Source organism: Euprymna scolopes, chromosome 1 (assembly GCF_053919585.1).
Source record: "Euprymna scolopes isolate OS-2025 chromosome 1, ASM5391958v1, whole genome shotgun sequence".
Taxonomy (NCBI): domain Eukaryota; kingdom Metazoa; phylum Mollusca; class Cephalopoda; order Sepiida; family Sepiolidae; genus Euprymna; species Euprymna scolopes.
This window is the reverse complement of record NC_136482.1, coordinates 32,720,780-32,745,648: the sequence shown is the minus strand read 5'-3', so window position 1 is coordinate 32,745,648 and position 24,869 is coordinate 32,720,780. Positions and strand designations below refer to the sequence as shown.

The 24,869-nt window shown below is 36.9% G+C and overlaps 1 protein-coding gene across 21 annotated transcripts in view; it reads left to right on the top strand.

The window, feature by feature from the left end:
- Window positions 1-24,869, top strand: part of LOC145291288 (sodium-dependent dopamine transporter-like) — a 458,811-nt gene that overhangs the window by 363,188 nt on the left and 70,754 nt on the right. For all 21 annotated transcript variants that reach the window (XM_080138406.1, XM_080138214.1, XM_080137880.1 and 18 more), the window contains 2 exons: window positions 3,033-3,171; window positions 19,672-19,806. In XM_080138406.1, the coding sequence (XP_079994532.1) occupies window positions 3,033-3,171; window positions 19,672-19,806 (274 nt within the window). The remainder of the gene's footprint in view (window positions 1-3,032; window positions 3,172-19,671; window positions 19,807-24,869) is intronic.

The window sequence follows — 24,869 nt, the reverse complement described above, 5'->3', positions numbered from 1 at the left end:
ATCCGGCGATTTATTGTCTATGGAAAGTGTGGAGTTGCCCCTTAATTACTCTGGGATCAGAATATGAATGAATTATCTCCCTTTCATTATATGCAAGTTATCCCCGTTCTCTACTTCCTCAAACTAAAAAAAAAAAGATAAGTGTTATATATGAAGCAAAAAAGCTTACATAACGGCCCTTGTATGCAACTTTTTACCTTGCACTAAAAACACTTTGTTTTGTTGTTAAAAATAAAGGTGGAACAGTAGCGATTTTCTTTACATGGAATTCATCATTTATCAAGGCCCGGAAGCCACTCGGGGATAAGGGTTATTGCATGTACAGTAATCAATGGGATAGTATCGTAGTAATCGTTAGTATTGGAGATTTCATAAAGTGTCTTACTTAAGGGGGCGATTCATCAGGAATTTGTTTATGTTGGACTTGAAGACATCCAAGTTGTAGTCAGGTGGGAAACAGGCAGACGGAAGAGAGTTCTACTGGTATGTACTTCTAGGAAAGAGGCTTTTTTTACGTTTTGGTTTTGGCACAGTTAAAGAGTGGGGAAAATATTTTGACAATGGTTTCAGCTAGACGGGTGTTTATCGTGAAAGATTGGCGAGGGGGGACCGGAGATTGGAGCTCAGACGAGTACTTGCCATGGAAGTAACAATAAAACAAAGGCAGGCTCGCAACGTCTCTTCTGTGGGAGAGAGGTTGCAGGGAAGAGAAAAGGGCATCCCCCACTAAGCCACGAAGTCTATTTTGTATTCTGTCAAGGCAGAATAGGCTGTTTTTAGCAGCTCCTGCCCAGATGTGGCAGCAGTACCCCATCCTTTGGCGTACTTGGCTTTTATATAAGTAGAGAATTGCATCAGCAGTGAGATATCTTCTGGAGCGGTAGAAGGATCTTACCAATTTCCCAGCGACTTTGGCAACAGGCTTGATGTACATGTTCCATTTCAGGTCAAGAGTAAAGGTCAATCCCAGAAGCTTATCAAAACATGGAGCCTCCTCTAGACGAGAGCCATCCATTTCAATTGATGCCAGATGGGGATCAGAACGTTGATGATGTAAATATAAGAGCTTGGTTTTGGATGCATTAAAAGTAACCAGCCACCTCTTCCCCCACTGTACCGTGCGCTCAAGATCAGAGGAGAGAATCAGAGAACTTTGTCATTTACGGCCTTAGATATGTTGCCATAGATGGTCGTCTCATCAGCATAGATGTCAACGAATGATTTAAGTATGTGTTTTGGGAGATCATATAGCGATATACTTGCTCCGTCCTAGGATCAAACGTTAACGGCACACGTGCTTCCATGCTAAGCAAATCATAACAATGAATAATGCGTCATTTATCAATGTAAGCACTCACATAATAAACCTAGGATGAGCTACCCTTGAGAAAAACAAAGTCTTATTTACACCAAGAAGTGTACCGTATCACTTTAAATTTACAATTTATAACATTTACATGCTTACAGTTGTACTTTATGGCCTGTGACAGTTGCATTGTTGCTAACAGCTTAGTGTCTATATCACTGCATTATTTGTCACTTGGTCATAATTAATTTGGAGATATATATGCCAATCCTGATTGCAGAAACGGTGAAATTAAAACTTTACGCGATAATTTTATTTATTTACTTTTATTTACCCGAAATGATGCGCATTGCCACTGAGACGTAAGGATCTATAATGAATTTGGGAAAAGATTTATAGACTTAAGTGAGAATTTGTGCAGCGAAATTTTTGTTCACATACATTTCAATTTCTGCATTTTGGTATAGTCAGGGAAACGGAAAACATGAAGCGGATTCCGGAAGTTGCTCGACTGAGTTCTGATCCAATTCCTTAGGCTAACTGTTAAATGAAAGGAGCTATTAGAGCAGAAAGTCGCCCTTTTCGGTATCTGGAAATCTCCCCAATGAAGGGATTGGATTAGTTGACTGTCGGGTTGGTTGAATGTGTTTACATCGATGGAGCACCAGACCAGCAAATTCGTCCGAGTACATTCCATTGAAGTACTTATAGATTGAGTCAAAGAAAGCAACATTTCAGCTATGGGAAAGAGGTTGGGGCTTGGCAGACAGTGTATGACCTATTACATTATATACTTTTTGGGGGATGGACCCTGTCTAAGCGGGAGAGGCTAGTAGTTTGTTCACCAGCTCAAATGTGATAACAATATTTCATACATGGACGGATTATGGCTTTGTAGGATATTGGCGTGTGTGAAATGCTTTCTATTACGATAGAGGGAGCCCACTTTTTTGCAGCTTTTTTTTTTCATAGTACCTTCCATTATTCCGTAGGAATTGTTCTAATTCATGTTACATGTAAATGTTAGGGCGTTGAGTTTTAATCTTGGATTCTCGACTAGAATGTTATTAGAATGGCTAGGACAACAGCATATTCTTTTCATTGTTTTGAGTCTCTAGTATGTATCCGTTGATATCTTATATGCTTTTATATAGAATGATGTGGTTCTCGGTTGATTAATTGTGTCTAACTGTGTCAGATATATACTCGAGAGTCAAAACAATGAAAAGAATATGCTGTTGTCATAGCCTTAGTTATTAGTCATGCCAATCGATCGTTGGAAATAAGCATTACTTTTTTAGTAGCATTGAATATTACCATCTATTTATGTCCTTATTCAACTACGGACGATACTATTCATTTTAGAGACTAACTTCTTGGGCCTTATTATAGCCAATGACATCTCGCATTTTGTATCACTTTGATATTTGCTTTTAAAATTGAAAAGTTCAGTTAACTTCGATTTTTTCAAAACTATATCTATTTATCTGGTGCTTTTATAACAGTAATCACAGTACAAAAAAAGTTCAGCCGAATGAGTTAAATATTTTTTTTTGGTTATCAATGTCTCTATGACATAACTTCGGGAATAATTAATACAATGCAGAGAATTATGGGCCACATAAGTCTTTGGTGTATCCTTATTTTATAAGGCATGCAATCACACGGCTGACTTATTTTCTTGGTTTTATCTATTGTTTTTTCTGTTGTTTTTTTTTCTTTTCAGGCGTAAAATGCTGGAATTGCACGAGGCGGACGGCATCTTCTCAGTGGGACGTCTTAAGTGGGAAATGGTTCTTTGTCTAATGGGCGTCTACGTCATTTGCTATTTTAGTATGTGGAAAGGAATTTCCACTTCCGGAAAGGTAAGCAAATATCAGGGTTTTCACCTGTGGCACGTGCATCTACTGTAAAACTGGATTAACCGTTAAACTAAATAAGCACGATCTTATGACATTAAGGAAAATGGGCACCACTGGGTAGTCTGGATACATAACTTTGTTAATCTTAGAAACTTTGCGAAAATGACCCTACGTAAGCGTATAGTTCTTTAGAGCCATTCGCTTATTAAAATGTTGGTTACTTAAGATCATCCTTGCGCTTTGTGTGCATGTGTTTTTATTTTCCTTCATGAAGCGAAGTTACTTCCATTTACTGCATTGAAAATCATCAAACAATCTTTCTTATTGCAATTATTCAATTACTTCTGCAACACCTTCTTAAAAGAATAATTCATTTATTCAGCTCGTAGTCGTCTCGTAGCTTAAAAATTGGTGAAAATGAAGATACGCCCACACATACATAAAACTTACCCTCACCTTAAAAAGGGTGCACTCGGATAATTTTCTTCGTTTATTGCTCTTTTTTTTTAATCTTTCTGTGTTTTCATCTACTGTTTCTTCTTTTCCTTGTCTTTCTTTTCCGACTTTTAGTTCATCTGAAATCTGCCCATTTTGGATAATGGTAAGAGTATTCGCTTATAGGCCGTGAAATAGGGTTTCAATCCTTGGTCGAGTCATACCAAAGACTTTAAAATGAAAATTCATACCCATTTGCAAAATGTTCCACATTATATTCTAAGAGAGAGCAAGTAGATTACCTATTTACAATGCCTCCCCACAGGACAGAGTTAGACACCTGGGTCGTTTTTTAACGTGGAGAAAAGAAAGAAAAATAAAAAATTTTCTCAGTCGTGAAGGAGTTCTTCTTCACTGAGAGAGAACAAGAAAATCAAGTGCAGCATCTAAAGAACACATACTACAATTTAATCTTAGCCGGAAGGCCAAGAGAGTATCCTGGGAATGTGGTGGAACTCTTCCAAACACCTCGACGTTGCAGCTAATGAAAAGGGAGTTTCGAGTTGCTAGCTAGTTTACTTCTTTTATTTTCAAGGGAATCACCACTTATCAAGGCCCAGAGGCCACTCGATTATAAGGGTTAAAGAGTGTAGGGTATAGTAATTGTCAGAAGTGTAAATTTGGTAAATTGGATTACTTAAGACTCATCAAGAACTTGTTTACGTTGGACTTGAAGACATCCATATTGTAGTCAGTTCCACAGGTGTGCAGTTCTAAGAAAAAAACTTTGTTCATGGAATCTATGTTTAGGCTTAAGCCCAATCAAATAGTAGGAGGAATTATTAATAGTGTTTTCAGCTAGATGAGTTTTTCTCGTGAATGTTTGACGAGGGGGGATCATAGAATGGAACTCAGACGAGCACTTGCTATGAAAATAACGATAAAACAGACAGACTCACTACGTCTTTTCTGCCAGAAATAGGTTGCAGTGAAGAGAAAAGGTAATCACCAATTAGGATACTTATTTTTGTCGTTTTCGTTTTTATTATTATTATTATTATTATTATTATTATTATTATTATTATTCAATTTACACCCCAAACAAGGCACAGTGCCACTTTGAAGTAGGGGGCTACTATCGGGGACACAAGTTACAGGGGTATTATGAAGGGAGATGAGTGGCAAGATGTCTGTTCACATTACACTTGAACTTCTGCAGTACAGTTGGGAAAGCAGAATCCCGAAGGCGATTTCCAAAGTTTATCCGTTCTGGGGAAGAAACTACTGGAGTAGAAGGCTCTCTTACACCTAGGGATATCTACTGTGAAGGGGCAGGATTTAGCTGCTTGTCGTGTTTGTCGGCGGTGTTCACGTCGAGGGGGTACAAGTGCTTGTAGTTCGTCAGAGCATCCACCATTAAAGTACTTGTAGAACAGGCAGAGGGATGCAACATTTCGTTGATGGGACAGAGGCTGAAGCCTAGATAACAGTTCAGGACCTATCAGGTTGGCGACTCTCTTTTGAAGCCTGTTAAGAAGTAAGGGACAAGTAGCAGATACACCAGCCCAAATGTGACAACAGTACTCCATACATGGACGAATGGTGGCCTTATAGAGGTACAGGATACTTTCAGGCGTAAGTAGTTTTCTAGCACGGTAGAGAGAGCCCACCTTCTTCGCAGCAGCCTTGACAATGCTCTCAGTGTGCCTATTCCAGTTTATATCCCCTATAAACGTTAGGCCGAGGAGCTTAAAGGAAACACTCTCGGGTAATATGTTCTTGGACATTGTTATTAGTGATGGAGAAGTTTATTGTATTTATTGAAGAAAACAAGCTTAGTCAGCATTGAATGTGACCACCCATTTTTTGCCCACTCCACTACAGATTGGAGGTCATCTTCTAGTGTTTCTTCCATTTCCTTAGATATGTATTCATTTGTTTTCCCCTCGTGCCTGCTATAGAGACTATTGCCATCAGCAAAAATAACCATCTCAGAGACAATTTTATCAGGGAGGTTATTTATGAATATTAAGAATGATAAAGGTCTAAGGATAGAACCCTGAGGTACTCCCACATTTATATCATACTGTTTAGATGTACGACCGTCGAGGAAAACTTGGATTTTTCACTTACTTAAGAAGGATTTAATTACATTATGTATTCTTCGAGTGATACCATATGGTCTAAGTTTACTTAGAAAACCATCATACTGTACCCTGTCAAAAGCCTTAGATATATCGTGGGCTACCGCTCTACCCTCTCCTCTTTTGTCCAGTGAATGATATATACGTTCAGAGATTGCAGTTAGGATATCTGCTGCTGAACGGGCTTGCCTTAATCCATGTTGATTGTCGGTCAGGAGTTTAGCAGCTGTAAGGTGATGGACTAGCGCTTGATTAAAGACTCAAATATTTTGGCGAAAAGCGCGAGAAGGCTAATGCGGCGATAATTTACTTGGTCAGTTCTTTCGCCAGAATTCTTGAAACGGTTTTCCAGCAGTCAGGAAAGCAAGATTCATTAAGGCATTTGTTGTAAAGTTTGTAGAGAACTGGAGCAACCTCAGCGGAGCATATTTTTAAGGGCACAGCCGAGATGAGAGTTCACATGCTTTTCAGGTGTCTAGGTTTTTATGATACCATGTGCCTGAGAAGGGGTGATTTTCAAATCATCTAGTGTGGCGTCTGTCCGCAAAGGAAAATCAGGGAGGGAGTGCTGTGCCGGGCCTAATGTCGAGTTAGAGGCAAACCGACTGGCAAGTAGGTTTGCCTTCTCGATTGCCGTGCAAACAGCCTCATGATTGTTTGATAGTGGGGGAAATCCTTGACTGCCCATTATTTACTACACCGTTGTAGAGTTTCCAAAAGTCATGGGTTCGTAATTTCTGTGCTTCGATGCGTTTTCTGGTGGTTTCAGTGTATTCTCTCTTAGCTGTCGCTATTTCTCTCTCATAATTCCTTCTAGCTTCTATATACTTCCGTCTGTTTGAACTGGAGTTATATCGGTTGAATCTGCGGTGCGCATGCTGCCTTTGAGCAATGGCAGCTGCGCAAGTAGAAGTAAACCATTGGGGAGAGAGGAGCTTGCTATAGAATTTCCGTATAGGAAAATGTGCTTCAATTGCAGTTTTGAACCATTCAGTGGTCTAAATTGCGCATTGTTCAGCTGGAAGAGAAAAGATATTTCCCCATGGGGCATTTCTGATGAGATCTCTGATGGCTTCCCAGTCAGCCTTTTTGTAATACCTCGTTGTTTTGAGCAGTGGATCTTCAGTTTTGGGTCGAGAATTTAGGGCGATTTCTACCATTATCATTTTTCTTCTTCCTTCTCTTCTTCGATTTTTGCTGCTGCTTCTTCATTTTTTCTTTCTTTTTCTTCTTTCTCGTTATCTTCTTTGTTATCGTCGCCTTTTTTTAGCTTTTTCTTCTCTTTCATCCTTCTCTTCATCATCATTCTTTTTTAATATCCTATCATCCATAAAGTAGTACCTTATATATATATATATATATATATATATATATATATATATATATATATATATATATATATATATACACATTTCCCCTTTTCAGCTCCCTCTCGAACCGCGCAATATGTCCGCCTCTTATACAGTTATAAAATGGAGTATCACATCCAGATTCACTTTTGAACCTAACACAAAAGTGAACTATTTTCTCATTACGCTTTTGCTAAGCGATAATGATTCGAACCGACTTAATGCACATTTGGACATGTGCGGACAGAAAAAAAGTATCATTTGAACCTGAATTCAACTTCGAGAAGCCATCACAATATGATGGCACTCTCCGTTTCTATTAACTTCATTTATTTATTTTTATTTTTTTTCTCCAACTATTTTTTCTCATTCTTCCAAATTGTCCTTTGAGCTGCGGCCATAGTTCGCTTCGCTTAGTTTATAGCGTCATGGGTTAAGGCAAAAAGTGGAATGTACACACATGAAGTAATCAGTATATGATAGCGAAGTAAATGACCAACGCGACGGTTAGAGAGAAAAAAAAGCTGAAACGAGTTAATAGTCCGAAACGAAACGGAAAAAAAGACACTCGACTTTATTTAATCTCCTCTATGTTCCCCTTTATTTTATTTCTATTTTTTATTTATTTTGTTGTTGTTTTAGAGATTTTTCCCCCCTTTATTTTCTTCTCTTTCTTTCTTTTTTTTTTTTTTTTTTTTTGCTTCATTCGATCGATTTAGCATTCAATGTATTAGCTTTCTCTGTTTTTTCTTCTTTTTTGTTTTAGTTATTCATGGAATCTTTAATTCATTTTCTTTAGAAATTGTTTCAATTGATGCATTTATTTGTTGTTCATCTTTTGTGTATCGCTAATTTTTTTTTCATGTTCTCTTCTTTCGTTCTTACTCGTTTTTCGCTTTCCGTTTCTTCTTCGTATCCCTCTCCTTTTTTTCTTTTTGCACTTTTTATTCTTCTTTTTATTCTATTGTTTCCTTCACGTTCTTCTCCTTCTTCTTCTTCGTCTTTCTTCTTCTTCTTCATCTTCTTCTTTTTCTTCTTCTTTGTCCTTTTCTTCTTCTTCTTTATCCTTCTACGTCTTTCTTCTTTTTCTCCTTTTTCTTCTTCTGCTTCTTTTTCTTATTATTCGTCTTTCTTCTTCTTTCTTCTGCTTTTTCTTCTTTCTTCTGCTTTTTCTTCTTCTTTTTATTCTCCTTCGTCGTCTTCCTTCTTTTTTTCTTTTTTTTCCTTCTTTTTCTTCTTCTTTCGACTTCTTTTTCTTCTTCATCCACCTCCTCCAACTTTTCTTCTTCTTTCTTCTTCTTTTTTTTCTTCTTCTTCTTTTTGTCGCTTCATATTCGTCTTTATTTCTTCTTCTTTTTATTTATATTTATTTTTGTTTCTTTCTCATATTGTTCTTGTTCTTCTCTTTTTTCTTTGTCAATTCTTTTCGTTTTTGCTTTCTTTGTTGCAAATCTTTTTTTTCTTTTCATCATCCTTTTTATTTTACTATTTTATCCACATTTCTTCTTCCCCTTTTTTATTTCGCTTTATTTATTCATTGCATATCCTTTTCCTCACCTTCTTCTTCTTTTCTCATCCTCCTTTTTTATTTATATGTTTTATTAACTTTCCTTTCCTTCTTTTCCTTTCCTTCTTATTTCGTACAATGTGTTTCACGTTTAACTTCTAGAAAAGAAACTTTCTCTATCGAATTTTCGTTTAATGTTAGGCATGCTGAGGGAAGAAAGAAGAATTGTTTTCAATTGTGATAGAAATATGAGTTCTTGCTATGAATATCTTATATGTTATATGTTATTGGGCAATACATTACGATAATTATTTTTCAACTCAAAAATCACATGATTTCTATAGTTGAGGGCGGCACGGATGCTCCATTTTTATTAGCTGGTATACCGAAGTGTAGGGGAGGCGGCACTCTATTCTTAACCAGTACTCTCAACCTCTCAGACAAAAGCGGCCCAAACTAATCGAGCTAACATAAGTGGCTTGCAAGCATATACAATTTGCCTAGTTTGGGAGAGAGAAAGAATTTGGGAATGGAGAGGGACAGTGTTTATTGTCCTATTACGGAAACAAAACTAAACACATGGTGCCTATGTGAGTCTCTGATATTGTACCTCTGTCTCTGACTAATAGACAAAGAAGGAATGTGGAAGTTGAGCGATAAACAGAACCGACCTACTCTTTAAACAATTTAGGTTTGCAAACCGGATAATTTGTTCGAATCACAAGTTCTAGAAAAGTAGTCGATCAGGACTGAGAAGATCTCCCTCCCCAGTGTTTCGGCGAAATGATATATGGGATCAGTAGCACATGTTTTATACCATAGATGGATGACCTGATAGAATCTACGGCCCATCACACTAACCATGCGCTTTTAAGATCAGGTATTTCTACGGCTCCGCATGGTTAGAAAAAATGATAAATTTCTTAGCTGAAGTTTTGCTCGCTTCCAAATAAATTAGCATAAAATTGAAAGATATGCCCCCCTATAACAATAGGTAAAGATAGTGTGCCTATTAAGCATGGTGAGAAAACCAATCTGTTTTAGTAATGAATTTGTTTTTAAAATAAGTCAATAAAATATGGTTAAAAACCTCTTTCTCTTCCTCCTCCTTTTTTCTAATCTTATTTAACTATCCAGTTTTTACTCCCCTCCCTCGGAGATATATATGTAATGCGAAAATGAAAGAATAGGAAGCTAAAAATTCCTATTCTTTCAGTTCCCATTACCTATATATTCTCTTGCTTTCTCCCCCCTCTCTCTCTCTCTCTCTCTATCTCTCTCTCTCTCTACCATATCACTGGCCTTCTTTCTTCGTCACCCCTTCCTCTTAACTTCATCCCACTCTATTTCTTATCCTCGCCCTCGTTGCTCAACCTCTTCTCTCTGTTTTTCTTTTTTTTGTCTTTCTTCGATGCTTTCCCTTTTTACTAGCTCAACCCTCTCTCTGTCTGGCTCTCTTTCTATCTATCTCTCTCTTCTTTCATTTCCCATTACCTATATATCATCTTGCTTTCTCCCCACTCTCTCTCTCTCTCTCTCTCTCTCGCTATCATATCACTGGCCTTCTTTCTTCGTCACCCCTTCCTTTTAACTTGAAAAAATACTAATGAGTCAGCACTTATCAATGTTAAAGGTTAAAGAGATTGTCAGTTGGATGGTGAACAACACAATGAAAGCATTAAAAACATTTATTAGAATGAACATAAGTTGATGATCACAAAGGACGACTTAACAAGGTATTTTTAAACATTAAACTTGAAGAGAATCATATTGCAGTCAGTTAGGAACCAACTCCGTAGTATTGTTCAGCGGATGGAATATTCTAAGGAAGAAACAGACAACGTGTGGATTTACTTGGTGTAAGGAGCTAACAGAGACGAAGCATGATTATTGAAAAGACAGGAGATGCGTATTGCCTTAGCATTGAAAAGACCAAGGCTATAGGTAGTAGAAAAACAGTAAACAGGGAGAGAGTTTTACGAATCCGCAATTCTTGGAAAATAGCTGCTGGAATAGGAAGTTGTATTACAATATATGAAAGCAGCACATTGATAGGGACCACTAGACTAATAAGTAAAAGAGCTGGAACAAAGGAACCGAGGAATAGATGAGCCAATTTTGAAGAACACATACCATCATGTTATTTATAGAAAAGACTCAGACTAGCAACATCATGTCTATGAGAGAGATGTCACAAAGTAAAAGAAAGGGTGAAGCCAATCAAATTACAGATACGTTTCTACACATTATGAAAACTCTCCAAATAACAACAGTACTCTATACATGGAAGCTGACATGGATTGCTTGTCAAGGTGTGACAGTAATGGGAACAAAAGAACCTGAAATATATTTAATATTAGTTTGCTGGCACTTTGAGGAGTGACAATTAGTTTTACGACAGTTACGACCAATTTGCGGACAGTCTTGGGTTTGCGACGATTGGCAGTTACAATTGACGATAATTGTGAGTTTGATACAGCTGAACTGAAGTCGGGGTTTGGACAGGATCAAGAGATCTTCAGGAAGTCGATATAGAGAAATGAACTGATCTATTGACTGATGAACACGGCCCTGACAATGGACGGAAATTTGAACCTTACTGTTCAGAGGGTCGATAGTGTCACACACACCCGCGTGCACACAGTGCAGCTGATATTTGCAGAATGTGTCTTGGTGCTCTGTTTTATTTTATTTTTATATACTTGTGAGCAACTGCGCACTCATCGGCAGCCGGCATTATAAGAGACGACGACATGGCCAGAAGAAAAGATGAAGGAAAAAAATCAACTGCACACAACGTTGGGTAAGCGTTCGTTATCGATCAGGAGACTACGTGATTTTATCACAGTAGCTAACTAACAGATGTGGATATCCTTCCTCTTTTTTAAGATGTCTGTCTTTATCCCGTCATGATCTTACGATTTTTTATATCTCCCGGATTTCTCTTTTTTATCAAGTGATCTTGTAATACTCTCCGTTTTTTTTAATCATATTAACTTCCTCTTCATCATTTTTCTTTATTTTACGTATTCATTAACGTTTCGTCTTCGTTTTTATCGCACCTTACACATCTCTTTCTCGTTTTATCTCTCTCGCGCACGTCCTCATTTTCCACTTTCCTTTTTACCTCCTTTCTCTTCTCTGGTCTTTCTTCGTCCCTTTTTATTTTGTTTTGTGTTTTTTTGTGTGCGTTTTTTACACGGTGGTCACCACTTATCAAGGCCCGAAAGCCACTCAAGGATAAGGGTTATTGCAAGTACAGTACGTTAGTGTGGAGATTTAATGAAATGTTTACTTAAGGGGGCGGTTCATTAGGAATTTGTTTATGTTGGACTTGAAAACATCCAGGTTGTAGTCAGGTGGGAAGAAGGCAGACGGAACAGAGTTCCACAGGAGTGCAGTTCTAAGAAAGAAGCTTTGTTCATGGAATCTACGTTTTGATTTAGGCACAAATAAAGAGTGGGGAAAATTTTTGACAGTGGATTCAGCTAGACGGGTGTTTTTCGTGAAAGATTGGCGAGGGGGGGCAGAGATTGGAGTTCAGACGAGCACCTGCCATGGAAATAACAATAAAACAAAGACAGGCTCGCGACGTCTCTTCTGTAAGAGAGAGGTTGCAGGGAAGAGAAAAGGGCATCCCCCACTAAGCCACAAAGTCTATTTTGTACTATGTCAAGGCAGGATAGGCTGTTTTTAGCAGCTCCTACCCATATGTGGTAGCAGTATTTCATCCTTGGATGAACTTGGCTTTTATTTAGATTTTAGCACATCATTCATTCTCTTATTCCCTTCACTTATTTCTTCATATTCCACCTTACTTTTTCTCTTTCTTTTCCCTTATCTCTATCTCCCTCTTCTTTTTGCCTCTCCTTTTCTCTCTTTTCTCTCGTGCCCCTTTCCATCTTTTATATATTATTGTATTTTGCTTCAACATTATTCTTTTCTTTGTGTATTCCTTCATATTTTACCCTTCTTTTTATCGTATGATTCCCATCTCTCTCTCTCTCTCTCTCTCTCTCTCTCTCTCTCTCTCTCTCTCTCTCTCTCTCTCTCTCTCTCTTTCTTCCTGTATCTTCTCCCATCTCTCTCTCTCTTTCTTCCTCTCTCTCTCTCGCATTCTTCTACGCAGATCTTCACGGCTACACCTTTTCTACCCCCCTCCCTTCTTTTATCATAGTGCTTCTTTTCTTTTATACGCACACCGGCTAGTTTTTATATTATTTTTAGATGTTGTTAAGAAAAACGAAACAAGAGTCTTTAAACGAGGATCAACTTTTCTTAGAGATTTGACGGTGCCGTGTGCAAACAGAAAAGGCAGAATCGTCTCCTTGTGCCGAGAGAAAGAACAATTCCTCTTGTCAGATATCCTCAGACCAGTTCGCCGTAATATCTCCGGCGTATTTCACTCAACACGGTGCGACCTCGCCACTAAACGGTCATTATCGCATCCGGACGGGCCCGATCAGTAATTGCTGTATTATCTCCCTTGAAAAATAACTCGGAAGTCACCTGACGACGACCGGAAATGAGATTCTGCTATTAGGCAGACGACGTGACATTGCACTTTTCTCGTAGCAATGATTTTCGAGCGAAAGAAAAAGAAATGTTATTTTAGTTGAGATGGATTAGATGGCTGGGATTGAATTGGGAATGATCAGTGTTAATACCGGCTGGTTTGCTTTCTTTAAAGCAATCAATCGATCTTAAATCGTTATTTCGGCGCGTTGTCCTATTTTTTACTCTCTCTCTCTCTCTCTTTCATTCTTTCTTCCACGTTTATATCTCTCCCTCTTTTTCTCTATCTATCAATCTGTTTATCTATCTCATTCCTAACCTAGCTTCTTTCTCCCAGTCTATTTCTTATCCTCGCTCTCCTTGCTCAATCTCTTCTCTCTGTTTTTTTTTCTTTTTTTTTTCTTTCTTCGATACTGTTCCACCTCAAGCCTCTCGCTGTCTGGCTCTCTTTTTATCTCTCTCGCTCTCTCTCTCTATATCTCTCTCTTTCTCTATCTTCTTCCCTCATCCTCTCCTCTCTTATGAGTAGTTTTAGACAGAAACTTTATACTTTATGCATGCCATATTTCTACGATTTAGCAATCGTTACGGCTTTCTCTTCATCATTCCAGGTGTTTGCTTTTTACAAGGGAGTCGCCACTTATCAATGCCCGAATAATACTCTCGAATTAGGGTTGATGAATATAAGATGGTAATTTAGTCATCTTAAATGGTGTAGATTGGGTAGAATTTGGATTATTCAAAAGGATGCCTCAACTGGCTTTGGCATTTCAAGCTTGTTGTCATCGATCTCTTCATTTTTTTATTTATTTTTAATTAACGTGAACACTAGAATATTCCAATTAAAAGTCAAATATGAACAGGTAAAATTATCGAGGACTAAATTGCTAGCTTTCTTTTAAAGTAATTGTTTCACTAAAACGATTTCTGAAGAATATTTTCTTATTTGTTTAGAACAGTTTACTCTCTATTTTCGCTTTGTTTTTACGATCCTGCGTTTATTCTTTTGGCGACTTCTGACATCTTGTCTTTCGATTCCTTTGAACTGATTTCCTCTGTATCAAGGAATTGTTTGATCCGATAACATTTTCTGCATAGGTTAATGTATTTTTGCCAATTCAGTTTCTAAGGTGCTGTTTTATTGGACTTTGGATTTCAATTCCTTTTGAAACTGAAGGAGTGATTCCCTTACAGTGTAGAATCCTATAGCATACGTCATCTGGTTCAGCTCCGTGAGACATGGGTTTGATGGCACAAATATTTTAGAGGGCGATATGTGTTCGTTTTATAACTGCCTTGATAACTCTTGGAGATTGGATTTTAAAATCTTTCCCCAGTCTTGTCATTTGAATTTCCTCAATGGTGTTACAAAGTTCTTTTAATTTTTTTTGCAACTTCATTTTTCAAGGTAGTGTTATTCTTGGTGCTTGGAACCAACATTGGTTTGGAAATTGTTAGAGTGTTTTCCTAAGAATGCATAGTCCTGTAGCATAAGTAAACTGCTCTATTTAATGGAGAAATATGTTGGATAGCACAGGTCTATGAAGAATGATTTATTTATTATCACGGTCTTGATAGCGCGTGAAGCTTAGGTTTTAGGCAGCTACAATCTTTCATTTAGCCTCATTATCTGAACTTTCTCAATGTGATTTGTATTATTTGTATCAGTCAAACTACTGTTCCCATCTTGAGTGTTTATCTCACAAGGTTTCGATTGATATAACATTCGATCTTCTTCAGGTCTTGTCGAACTCGGGAATATTTCTGACGAACTCTAGAGTCTTTACGGAATTTCGAATAATTCACAATAATATTCTTCGTATCGCCTGCATTGCAGAATGAACTTCCAATCCCCAAAAGAGTGCCACTTATAACTGTAGTTACTTAGTACTTTATCCGCTACACCACATGTTCGCAAAGATTTCTGAGATCAGAAAGATACACATGAAAAATTCGGAGGTTACATCAGCCGAAACGTTATGAGAATAACGCTCAAGATGACAACAGTAGTCCGAATAATCCACATAAATACAATGACAGAGCGAGAGCGAAAGACAGAAAGAAATACAGAACGAAAAAGAGTAGAAAGAGAGATGGTGAGAGAAACAGTGTGGTTTACGACTCCGTTCCCCTGCTGTGTGCTCTTCATCCTCGCCTCCAAATTTCATAAACATTCCTCAATGGTGTTAACAAGTTACCAATTATCTGACTTCAGCAATTCCAGAAGTTATGAGGTCCTGGATATGACCTAAAACTATATCCGATGGTGAGGCCCCAACTTGCGGGCCTTGGGGAGTATGCAGCCACCCTTTAATTGCCATTGCTCCCAGATCCACTCTGACCCGACTATGGGTTAAATAGAATCCGACTTAAAAAAACAAATATACCCCATTAAAAATCGTTCCTCAAAATAACTAGATTCGGCATTAAATAACCTGAAAATGGTTGATATGCCGTAAGACAAAAACAACTAAACAAACCAAAAGTTATGGCGGTGATTTCAGTGAAAAAGTTAGTGGCAACCTCAGTGATAGTAGGGAGGATGAAGAAGTAGAGTTCTGTAATTGATGCATGGTGATTGTAAATAGCCGATGACGGCGGAGCAAGGGCGTAGCCAGCCGTGCTTTCTGTTCCTTTTAGACTCCCCCATTCGGAGAAGTCGACCGACTTTTTTTTCCTTATCTAAAGCGCCAGTAGAGCAGGCAGAAATAGTCAGGCAGGCATTTACCTTGTCGTAAATAATTTACCTGCTAATGGAGGAATTATTTACTTGCAAATCGATTTTGCTTGTCATTTCACAATAACGCTTCAAAGTTTACATAACTATAGGTATAAAAATTTTCATAAATCAATGAAAATATTTAAATTTCGCGTTATAAGAACGTTTAATGAACACTTATTGCATTTTTGCGGTTGCCCTAATTGTAACAAAAAAACGAGCTAAACAAAAATGTACTAAAACGGAACGAACAAAACATATTTTGTAAAATGTTTGCTACAAAACGAAACGAACCCAAAACGACACGAAACGAACCCAAAACGACACGATACGAACCCAAAACGACACGAAACGAATCCAACGTTAAAATTTTGCATGCGAACTCACAATAGCACCTTAAAATTTTCCTGTTAATAGGGAAATTCGGCCTTCCTGCTCAATTAAGTGCATCAAAAATTGTTACAGTTACATAAATACAAACAATTGCATAAATCCGTAGGTATAAGGACAATTATCTAAACCTGAACGAACCATCAAATGAGCAAGTTTGTTAATATGAGAAAACTAGACGATGGTAAGCAAGCACACCGGTGCCAAAGTGTGAATTTTACAAGAATTGACTATGTAGATGTAGGGAAAACAAAACTGTGCAGCAATTGTTCTGAAGAAATATATTTCCCTCTGACAAAAGACAACAAAATTGCTGATCATTTCTGTGTCCATTCATAGAGGTTAACTGAATCAAGAAAAATCGATAGGCGAACTTTTTACTGCTGCCAGACTGAGAAAGTACAAGTGGTTTCGGATGCTTGGATGCGGTGCATTGATTGCCCAACGATGCTAAGGAGAACGGCTTTTTACAAGAGAAATGAGCTACACACCCGTTGCCCTTGTTTTTGAACTCTGCTGTATTTCCAACAAGTTGACTGGTAACGTTGAAAATAATACATTGTTTGTACACGTGATGGCTGAAAGCGAATTCGGTGAGGTATTCAAATCTTTCATTATCCGTCCAGACTATGGGGTAACAAGACAAAAGAATGTCAGCAAAATGCAACAAGAAAGTTATGACTATTTTCAAATGTGTCATTTTTCTGATGGAGAATGGTTTGCCTCTGAGGAGTCATGATGAAACGGGCGAATCTGAGTGAAGGGAAAATTTGTTTGATTTGATTGACTTTTTAGAGTCGGAAACATACGAATTTGCAAGTAACTTGCTTGAAAACTCAAAATACGTTTCGCCTCAAATATAAAATGAATTAATATCAATTACGAGCTAATTGATTTAGAAAAAAAATGTGTTGAAAAAGGACAAGTCTGGCGCATTCTCAATATTATTTGATGAAAAAACGGATGTAGCAACTAATTCAAAGATTGCTGTTGTTGTTCAATATGTCACAGGAAATAGCGTCATGAGACAGAGCATTTTGAGATTGCCGGACGCATACTCAAATACTTGAGTCACTTGGCTCCCATAGAATAACTGGGAAGGTCCTTGTACAAACTATTGATAACTTGATTGCAGAAGTAAACCTCGAAGAAAGAAATCGATTACTATCAGCTTTGATACTTGACTGAAGCAGAAAATGGTGTTTATGCGACATGCAAAAGGTATACCCGAATTTTATGCACTGTTTATGATATAACCACAAGACAAATCTTTCATTGTAAAACATATTCAAAATTGTTGACAATTTGCAGCTAACAGTTAAACTATTGGCCGAAATCAGTGCATTTTATGGTGCAAAACGTACCTATCTTCTAAAACAGTGCAGGAAAACCAGTCATTGAAGCTTCTTAAAGATTGCCAAACAAAATGGTCAAATACTTTCAAGTGTTCTGAGAAGCTTGTATCTCTATATAAAGATATTGTTGTCTATATAAAGATATTGTTGTATATATAAAGATATTGTTGTATATATAAAGATATTGTTGAAGCTTGTATATATAAAGATATTGTTGATGTCGTATACCACATAAGGAATCGACTCAACAGTCAAGATCAAAGCCTGGAGTTTAATTTGCCAGATGGAGAACCAAGAAACATTCTGTCTCATTATTTTGAAAATAAAATGCAGCCAAGGTGATTTTGGACTTCCAAGAAATATTATGCCACTACATAAAATCAGCAGAAAAATTGAAATTTTTGGTCTCAATTCTCAACGAAGGATGGACGAAAGAATCTGATTCTTACTATTAAAGAATTTTATTCTTACTATTAGACATTCACGAATGTAATGCATATAATGTTCCGTTCCGATGAAGTTTAACAGGAATTACCTGATTCAAGAGAAATCGTGTCTGAAACAATTTATGCGCTATCTTTCGAAAAGCTCATCATGGGCTGGAGAGTATTTCGCCAAGTCTGCATTCAAGTACCATTAAATGACACAATTTTATTGAACACGAAGATGGACTTCATTGTGAATAAGTTGACCGGAGAAGATTGCATTGGTAAAAAGAAACTTGTTATAAACTAGAAATATATAAAACAGCGAAAAACACTAATTTCTCTAAAATGCAGATTCTCTACAAATACGCCAGCAGTCACAACTATCACTCAACTGCATTTGATTCTTCCGAGATCCAATGTTCATTCATAACGCATCGTCAGTTGTTTGACGAATGAATCAGACCCGGATATCAAACAATGTCACTACTGCGATGAATAAAGAACTGATCCCACCAGTTGAGAATTGTTTGAAGACATTTACGGAGGCTACGCTAAGAAGATTAAAAATTGTTATTTAAATATTGTTTTTCTTTGCAGATTTATCGCACCTCTCTTTCCATCTGAAAACATTCAAATCGCACTTATCAACTCTAGAGGCGACGTAAAAACGTTTGACCCCCCCCCCTTGCCCTTCCATTTCTTGATATGGAGGAGCCACCTGAAAAAGAGGGTCCTACCGGCATGTACAGTTGTCGGGTATAACTGCTAGTATATAAATCCAATCGAGATTAAATGTGTTTTCTGCGTTACTATTTTTTTTATCTCTTATGCTAAACCTTATTTGATCAACGTTTGTTTTCCTAAAGTTCTTTCCAATAAATTTTAATCGCACGAAATACATGCTAAAATATTCCTCGGTTTGGCCTTTATTCAGTCTGATAAAATTTTCATCTTAATTGTTCTACTTAACAGTAATTCGCAATTTAATTACCAAGTAAGCCGTTTATACTGAATTTCTGTCTATTACTCTCTCTCTCTCTCTCTCTCTCTCTCTCTCTCTCTCTCTCTCTCTCTCTACGTGTATGTATGTGCATTTATTAACAATCAAAGGTAATAAAACTAAATATAAAAGAGAGAGATCGCGAACAAAAAGACTGATTTTTTGTTGTTGTATATTTTTATTTAACTTTGTAAGCGCATTTTATGCTGATTTAAATAATCTTTCTCTCCCTGTGTCCATCCTTTTCGTCCTCTCTTTCTCATTCTCTCTTTTCCTTCTCTCTTTCTTTCTCTCTTTCTCCCGTTCTCTTTCTTTTTCTTTCTTCCTCTCCCTGTGTTTCTTAACAGTGAAAGGTAATAAAACTAAACATAAAAGAGAAAATAATAATAGGGAATATCACCACAATTATTAATACTATCTACCCCATGAGTAGAGATAAACACGGTGAGCAAGTAGAGATACAGAGGACATAATACAAATTTTGGAAGTTTTGTTGTTTTTTTTTTTTAATTTGCAGACTCACATTTTGCTTGATTCAAACAACAATTCCAATAGCTGATCCAACGGGTCACTTTTCTTTCTCCTCGCAAATTCTAAAATGTATCAAGTTGGGTAACATTCGCTGTTTTATTTGTTTATTGCTTCTCCCTTCGTCTTTCAGGTCGTGTGGTTTACAGCTCTGTTCCCCTACTGTGTGCTCTTCATCCTCATGATCCGTGGTGCTACGCTCCCAGGTGCCCTCGACGGTATCAAATATTACCTCACACCTGATTTTTCCAGACTAGCATATTCCGAAGTAAGTCAGCACTTTTAAATCTTGTCTCACCCTCAACAAAACGGTAACAGCTTGGAACGGAAGTTGTACCTGCTTTTTTTTTTTGTTTGTTTGTTTTGTTTTTTTGTTTTTTTTTTACACAATAACACGTAAAAACGGTTTAAGAGAATCATATTTGGGGGGGGGGGGTAATCATTCTCAGATTCCACTTTAAACTGTTAATTAAGTGACTGTTTAATTCACTAAATAAGAAAAGAGGGAATATTACCTCTTCCAGATTGGCCAGCTGAAATAAACTTTCGCTATTAATGATAGTAAGAGTCTCCGTTTACTTCTGTAATATATATATATATATATATATATATATATATATATATATATATATATATATATAAATATATATATATATATATATATATATATTTAATCATTAGTCAGCCATGTCCTGGTAGGAGTCTTAAGCATTTCGTATTAGGACTGCTCGCAATGAGGAGTGGGCCTTCAACATCCAGAGGATGTCACTTAGAACTGAATTTTATTTAGTACTTTATCTGTTACGCCTCCGGTCTTTGCAGATAATTCTAGTATGAAGTTTTGACACCTAAAACTTATTCTTGTGTTTAGATGTATAATCTTACTACTTATCACTATAGGTTACTACTTTATTTATATATATATATATATATATATATATATATATATATATATATAATTATTTTTTTTACTATAATAAATAAATAAATACCTATATACACATATATATATATATAGATATAGATATAGATATATATATATACATAAATTCGTATTCCTGGCTATTTGTTTGTTTGTCTGTTTGTTTGTTCACAATTTGATTAATATATACAAAAGGTTCCTTACTTTAGTCTTTCATTTATAGTATAACTCTTGCAAAATATAGAATTAAGAGATCACCTCATTTGCATATTACATTAAGAAAAATCGATGTTACTAAATAGCGGTACCTTAGTTAATGTTTCTACCAAGACAATTGGTTTTAAGTGTTCTTTTTAAAATTGTTATTCAATAAACTTTAAACAACACTTATATTGATAATATATTTAATTTAATTTATTAATTTAATTTAATTTATTGTTATTTGCAACATCGACCTTTTTAAAAACTTTTTAGCGTTATTTCCCCCTAGAAACTTCGAAACATAACAACAAACTCTTCACCATATAAAATTATTTGGTAATCTCAATAAGTTTCTAGCTTGAAAAAATAATTCCGTGTAGATAGAAAAATGTTTGGCTTTTATTGTTTTTTTAAATATTCAAACAAAAAACACTTACGAAAAACTTAAAAGATTTCATTTGTTTGTTTTTATTATTCTTTAAACTGTTATACAAAATCGGTAAAATGTTTACGATGTGACCGAGCATCGTTTAACAACTAAAAAAAAGCATCTACTTCCTCCTCTAAATTCCACAATTTACACTTTTTTCTTTTTTCACGTTAATCTCATCGATTACAAACTTAACTTTCTGATTAAAAAAGGTACATTTTTACGACGTTAATCAGCGTCGTTTTACACCTAAAAAAATGAAGATCTACTTGGGGGGGGGCAATACGTTTAAATAGCCTTTATAAATAATATGAAAGATGAAAATTTGAAAAAAAATTAACATTTTAGAGTTAGGGATCACTTTTCTATATAATGTAAAATGAGCACCCCCGTTTTGACCACCAAGCGTTCAACGAGACATGTCACCTTTAGCATTTTTTCAAGTTTAGCGATCTAGGTGGGGGGGATAAACATTACAAATACATTTGAAACATAAAATAACAACAAATTTAATTAATTTTTATGAGACCATTCTGTACTTTCACCTAATAATTTCATAAACAAAACAAACCCCAAAATATTACAAATTTAATTCGGTGATAACATTAGAAACAGAAAATGACGAAAACTTTCATATAATTGTTTTTGGAATTAATTTTTGGTAGAAAATTGAAAAAGCCTCCCTCAAAATCAAGCAAATCGAAAAATTTCTATTTTTTCAAAAAAAAAATCTAGTTAAAAAAAAATTACCCTTACAAAAAATAAAAAATAAAAACTCACGCATTAATTTTTATAAAGATTATTTTTAGATTCAATCGTTTTATAAAAAAATTGCAAAACGTACCTTCATTAATCCATTATTCATCTTTAATGTCAAAAATTACGCTCAATTCTGTTTATGCATATTTTTTTACGTTACGCCTAATTGAGTAGCATTTAGAATGAAAATATTCCAGTACACGCACATGTATTTGTCTATCAATCTATCTTATACATATATATATATATATATATATATATATATATATATATATATATATTACCAAACCCCTCTCTCAATTTTTGGTCTACTTTTTGGTCTATTATAAAAAATAATATATTTATTCCTTAAAAAATAATATATATGCATATATATGTGTATATATATATATATATATATATATATATATATATATATATTCCTTTAAATTTTTAATATAGCAAAACCGAAAGGACTACTACTAAAGAGATGAGTCGACCACATAAGAGTTGAGATTAGCATATTATTCCTGGCAGCCGAATGACTAAATAAGTGGCGGAATTTAGTTTTTTATGCACAAAAGTCGAGTCAAATTTTACCAAATGTGATGAACATAACGTTATAGTTCAATGAAAACAATGGAAAAATATTTGGTAATATTCGACTTGGTGCAGGTTATACTATTGTCTGTAGGGCAGCATCCTCTAGGTAATATGTTTCACTCATGGGAAATTCTTGGTTATAAACTTTGTCCATGGAAAATCTGCCTTGCACAAGGCGCATGCAAGAAAAATGGAAAGTTTGTTTTCAGATATGGTATTAAAATGAGTTCTTGTGAATTTCTTACAAGGTCGGACCAGGTATTGCAACTCAGTCTGAAATCCGGCATGGAAATAACGATAAAGTAGAGAAAGACTAATAACGTCTCTTCTACGATAAACGGGCTCATCTCTCACTAGATTGTAAAGTCTAATTTCTACTTTATCAATGCAAAAACAATCCTCAGTTGCTCAGAATCTATCGAGTGGCATAGACTGGAGCTGGGCCGATAGTGTCAGTCATTCCCAGAAACGTGATTTCTTGGCCTTCGGGACAAGATCAAAGTGTAGTATCTGTTCCGGCGGATGCTGCACTTGAGATGGTTTGTGCCAGTCAATGGAGGGGAAACCCTCTATACTGGGACAATTATTATTTTTGGTAACCAGAGTGACCCCTTTTAGGGGAGCTGGTTTTTACCTCACATTAAAAACGGCCTTGTGCCTAATTTGCTCAGTGGGGGAGCAAATAAATACCATCTGTTCCGGCAGATACTGCACTTAAGATAATTTGTACCAGTCAATGGAGGGAAAACCCTCTATACTGAGACAATTATTATTTTTGGTAACCAGAGTGACCCCTTTTAGGGGAGCTGGTTTTTACCTCACATTAAAAACGGCCTTGTGCCTAATTTGCTCAGTGGGGGAGCAAATAAACACCATCTGTTCCGGCAGATGCTGCACTTGAGATAATTTGTATCAGTCAATGGAGGGGAAACCCTCTATACTGGGACAATTATTATTTTTGGTAACCAGAGTGCCCCCTTTTTGCCTACTTTTAGGGGAGCTGGTTTTTACCTCACATTAAAAACGGCCTTGTGCCTAATTTGCTCAGTGGGGGAGCAAATAAATACCATCTGTTCCGGCAGATACTGCAAGCTATGACTAGCTATGACTAGCAAAGACCAGATGTGGGGGCAACCCCACATGCCTGACCTTTAACCAGCTCCCATTTCCCACCTCTCGGGAGCTGGTCCCCTTTTCCCTTCCCCCTCCCTTCACTCCTCACATTAAAAATTGGCCTTGTGCCTAATTTGCTCGGTGGGGGAGCAAATAAATACCATCTGTTCCGGCAGATGCTGCAAGCTATGACTAGCTATGACTAGCAAAGACCAGATGTGAGGGCAACCCCACATGCCTGACCTTTAACCAGCTCCCATTTCCCACCTCTCGGGAGCTGGTCCCCTTTTTTCCCTTCCCCCTCCCTTCACTCCTCACATTAAAAATCGGCCTTGTGCCTAATTTGCTCGGTGGGGGAGCAAATAAATACCATCTGTTCCGGCAGATGCTGCACTTAAGATAATTTGTACCAGTCAATGGAGGGGAAACCCTCTATACTGGGACAATTATTATTTTTGGTAACCAGAGTGCCCCCTTTTGCCTACTTTTAGGGGAGCTGGTTTTTACCTCACATTAAAAACGGCCATGTGCCTAATTTGCTCAGTGGGGGAGCAAATAAATACCATCTGTTCCGGCAGATGCTGAACTTAAGATAATTTGTACCAGTCAATGGAGGGGAAACCCTCTATACTGGGACAATTATTATTTTTGGTAACCAGAGTGCCCCCTTTTTGCCTACTTTTAGGGGAGCTGGTTTTTACCTCACATTAAAAACGGCCTTGTGCCTAATTTGCTCAGTGTGGGAGCAAATAAACATCATCTGTTCCGGCAGATGCTGCACTTAAGATAATTTGTACCAGTCAATGGAGGAGAAACCCTCTATACTGGGACAATTATTATTTTTGGTAACCAGAGTGCCCCCTTTTTGCCTACTTTTAGGGGAGCTGGTTTTTACCTCACATTAAAAACGGCCTTGTGCCTAATTTGCTCAGTGGGGGAGCAAATAAATACCATCTGTTCCGGCAGATGCTGCAAGCTATGACTAGCTATGACTAGCAAAGACCAGATGTGGGGGCAACCCCACATGCCTGACCATTAACCAGCTCCCATTTCCCACCTCTCGGGAGCTGGTCCCCTTTTTCCCTTCCCCCTCCCTTCACTCCTCACATTAAAAATCGGCCTTGTGCCTAATTTGCTCGGTGGGGGAGCAAATAAATACCATCTGTTCCGGCAGATGCTGTAAGCTATGACTAGCTATGACTAGCTATGACTAGCAAAGACCAGATGTGGGGGCAACCCTACATGCCTGACCATTAACCAGCTCCCATTTCCCACCTCTCGGGAGCTGGTCCCCTTTTTCCCTTCCCCCTCCCTTCACTCCTCA